General features: G+C 50.2%; 1 protein-coding gene across 1 annotated transcript; it reads right to left on the bottom strand.

Annotated features, from left to right (window-relative positions):
- Positions 1-2,963: 2,963 nt before the first annotated feature.
- On the bottom strand, positions 2,964-4,035 carry LOC119359094. The gene is made up of 3 exons (XM_037625427.1): positions 3,664-4,035; positions 3,494-3,580; positions 2,964-3,333 (listed from the first exon to the last, which is right to left on the bottom strand). The coding sequence occupies exons 1-2, from the start codon at positions 3,998-4,000 to the stop codon at positions 3,507-3,509; spliced, it is 411 nt and encodes a 136-aa protein (XP_037481324.1). The 5' UTR covers positions 4,001-4,035; the 3' UTR covers positions 2,964-3,333; positions 3,494-3,506.

Here is a 4,035-nt window from a genome sequence, read left to right on the forward strand (position 1 = left end):
GTTGCCTCAGGCTCTGCATCCTTTTTACTGCATCACGAGCATTCCTAGCAGAAAATATGTCTCCCAACATAGCACACAAATGAAGCCATGTAATTTGTTCCCGATCGGAAGTGACGCAGCTTCGCTGCTTTTTTTTTTAGAGTTCGCCGCGCACCAGCATTGACGAACAAGGGTTTCCGCCCGCTTTGTATTCCAAAGCAACCAACCGAAACATCCAAGGATAGGTGCTGGGGCGGAAGCAGCACAGGCACACCCAAAAGAAACGAAAGAGAAACAACAAGAGAAAAGAATGCCGACAACGGCGGATCGACGGAAACGAAGAAGCTTCACGACCACTGCGCGGAGACCGGAGAGCAACCCGTCCGGGCGTGGCCTCCAGCTCCTCCGTCCCGATTTTTTTATTAATAATAAATAACAATGCTGTAATTCCGGAACTAGTAATCATAAGTTGGAATTTTGAAAAATAAAAAGGACGCCATCAATAGTAGCGTCCTGGTCGCTGTTGCAAACCACGTCCGCGCCTGGACGCTATTCTTAGCAGCGTCCAGTGTTTGGTTCAACCTGGCCCAAAAAAGTCCTCGCTTTCGTCTGACCCAAGGGCAATTCTGATGCGGCGACCCAAACTGACGCATATTTTGTTTGTTCTTTGTTCATTTGGATCGGTCAGGCGGATGTCAATGTCCGTTTTTTTCCGAGGTTCAAAGATGCGAGCAACACGGATGAACGCATTTCACATTTGCACTGGATTTCAGAAAATTTTAAAAATAAAAACAGCCAACAGAAGTCAAATTTACATTAATTAAAACTAAAAAAATTAAATGAAAAGATTAGAAAAAACAGTCAGCGGCAGGCAGTAGATCTAGGCATGGTTGTTGTCCTCCTCCTCCTTGGTCAGGTCGACGTAGAACGGCGTCTCCTTTCACAGGAATACATGCTATATTGGCTGGCAGTGTCGCCGCTTGCTGCGCCACCAGCTGTTGCTTCTCCTGCCGCTCAGCCTTCATCGCACGCTCCACAGCCTACCACTCGATCTTCTCGTCTATCGTGCCCATCCACATAGGCGTGCATGATATACAACGGCAACGTGCTCGTCCACGACCATGATTGCCCAAGCAGCGGCCATGGCTCCTCCACAGGCTCGGGCGCTGGTGGTGCTGGTGGTGATGGGGGCATGTTGGTCACCCCTACGGCCGCCCATTCAACCAGCGCGTGTGCAAGGCTAGGCCACCTGGCGAGCTCCTTGCACTCTGGCTCCTTGATGGACCTCCTTGTGGCCTGCTCGAGGGCCACAATGTAGGCCTCCTAACCCCCCCCCCCACCATGACCGGCAGTGATAGTGGAGCGGTGAGCGCGCGTGGTTCACGGGGCACACCCTTGAAGCACGACCGACGAACCACGCGTCCTAGTTCGGCAAATCCACCGTGTACGTTGGGTCGTGGCGAAGGTCATCCAGGAGTAGAGCACGACGGTGCTGGATTTCCATCAGCTGTGTGCTACCTGAGTCCGGCACGGTCGGCACCGGAACCCTATCGAGGTTGAGGTGCCACCCGCGCGGCAGGTTCACGTCGGGCTACGACACCGGCACACCATGCTTCTAGAAGTGCTAGCAGTGGTGCACCGACACATAGAGGCAAAAGTGCGACCGCCGACTAAGATGGACTTATATGTTATCATAAACTAACCAGTTACCAATTGTATTGTCCAAAAGTAACAACCTAGTCACCTATATAATGTACACTTGTAACCGTTAGATAAATTGTATGGAAGACCAAACAAGGGAGATTCAACAAGGCCATGGAACAATTCACATGCTCCAACCATAGGCCGAGTGGATGATCCTAATGATCAGTGAATGATCCTAATGACAAGCGGCTTGTGAGATGATGTTGCTCCTCTAATGATTGGTGATGTCTGTGCTAGAGCTTGCTTACCGCCCAGCAAGGTAAGAAGTGATGGCTGCAAACGTATTAGAGTATATAGTTCATGAAACCTCTATCTATCAGAGAAAAACAACTCAGTTGGGTCCAAATCAGAGCACCAATCGAAGGGCATGACTAGACGCCATCGGTACTAGCGTCCAGGCCTGGACGCCATCCGTACTAGCGTCCATCCTGGACGCTGTTATTTCTATCGTCCTTCCTATTTTTAAAATTTCCACCAGCCCTTTACCAGTTTCGGAATTACAGAATTATCATTTACTATTAATAAAAAAATCGGTCCTCCATCTGCTGGCTGGGCTGCATTTTTTTATAGAAGAAGCTGCATAGTTTTATTCTTTTTTTTTTTTTGAGAAAGAGCTGCATAGTTTTATTCAAGCAGTGGAGCTGAAGGATTAGGCCCAATTTGGAGGAGGAGAGTGGACGGGCTGGAAAAGGATGGGTTGTCGCAGTGCTGGAGTGGGCTACGTCCACTTTTGTGTGTGTTTTTGTTTTTGTTTTTTTCTACAATTGAAGGTGAACAAAGTGCTAAACAGAGAGGGTTTTGGCTGTATTTTGTCTATACGGAGAGCCTGTTTTTCAGAAAAGTTATATAGGCATAGAAATTTTATAATTTTGACGTGAAGTATAAATTTTCAGACGAAGAGTTAACCATTTGAATAAAATAAGATTTGAGACATGTCATGCGGCAACAGCATCAACTTTCTGCGCATGTTTGCGAATCAAAACGGCTACACGTATCTAGACACATGAACATAACTTTTGAGCTCAAACAAGCTGCCCGTAAGCCCAACCGGTATACATTTTAAAGCCGGTAACATGTGAACAATATGGTAACCGGCATATTAACGGATGATAACTTCTGAGCTCGGAAGAGAATGCTAAAACAGTCCGAAGGAGTTTAAGTTCTCATCGTGATAATTGTCTGTGAATAGCCCGGTAACTCACACATAAATAGCCTGGTAACAAAATGGCAACACCCAACTGAGATAAGTTTTGGAGCCCAAAGCAGCAGTACGCAAACAGTATGGCAAGTGGCAACTCACATATTACTGCATGTTAACTTCATAGCTGAGAATAAGATCGAGAGTTTCTCCAATATATGGTAGCATGGGCACCAATGGTGGACCAAGGACTAAAGGTTCAATACTTAAGTTTCTCTTCTATATAAGAGATCTGCAAGCACGAATTAAGTTTGAAGTCGCCGATGCTGCTGCTGCTACTTAGTGCACGAATGCTTAATTATTTACAGACTTGGTTACTGGAGTATGTTGTTGTTGCTGCAGTGCAGATCGATCGCCGAGCGGTTGCTCAGATCAAACCATCATCCTGGCTTGCGGTTGCGGGGGGGTCATCTCCATCTTCACTCCCGCCCGGACGGCCGCCGGCCCTGCAACTGCAAGGAGACGAGCAGTTCAGAGGCGGTTACATCTGTATTCAGATTTCAGCAGAGCATAAACACGTAGGAGGTTCAGATCATCTCTTGGCACAGATCAGTGAAGAAGAAGAAGAAGAAGAAGAAGAAAGAGATCAGTTTCAGTCTTTTGTTTTCAGACCTTTGTATTTCCGTTAGAATGCTGCCACGGCCAGCCCGCCGCCGACGAACACCGCGGTGAGGAAAGGATGATCGTTCATCAGCTTCCCTGCAGCCATCGTGATCAGATCAAAATATTTTCCACGCCGGCGCAGTAAGAAGAAGAGGAGGAGTGCAGTGTGCTCTGCTCACCGAGCCTTCTGAGCGGGGGCACCCGCGCCGGCGCAGTGGAAGTGACGGTGGCGGTGGCGACGGCGACGTCGAAGCGCAGGTAGCAGTCGAAGCCGACGGCGGCGCCGGCCACGCCGTCGCGCCACGCGTCGAGGCCCCAGCAGCAGGTGTCCCCCGCCCGCGCCGACTGCCGGGGGCACCAGGACCACTCGCAGGTCTCCGCCACCCGCGCCGAGTACTGCACGCACCACGCGCACTCCGCCGCCGTGCGGTCCTGCGCGCACTGCGCCAGCACGCGCACCGTGCTGTTCTTCTTGTAGTCGCTCGCTGCGGCCGTCCAGTCCATGGCCACCAGCATCCTCGCGCTGGCGGGCGCGACCGGCCCCAGGCGCC

The sequence above is a fragment of the Triticum dicoccoides genome, chromosome 2A, assembly GCF_002162155.2.
Source record: "Triticum dicoccoides isolate Atlit2015 ecotype Zavitan chromosome 2A, WEW_v2.0, whole genome shotgun sequence".
NCBI lineage: Eukaryota > Viridiplantae > Streptophyta > Magnoliopsida > Poales > Poaceae > Triticum > Triticum dicoccoides.

Coding starts and splice junctions, on each gene's coding strand:
- LOC119359094 (XM_037625427.1), bottom strand. CDS start 4,000: ATGCTGGTGGCCATGGACTGGACGGCCGCAGCGAGCGACTACAAGAAG. Junction 3,581..3,663: donor GCCCCCGCTCAGAAGGCTCG/GTGAGCAGAGCA, acceptor CGATGGCTGCAG/GGAAGCTGATGAACGATCAT.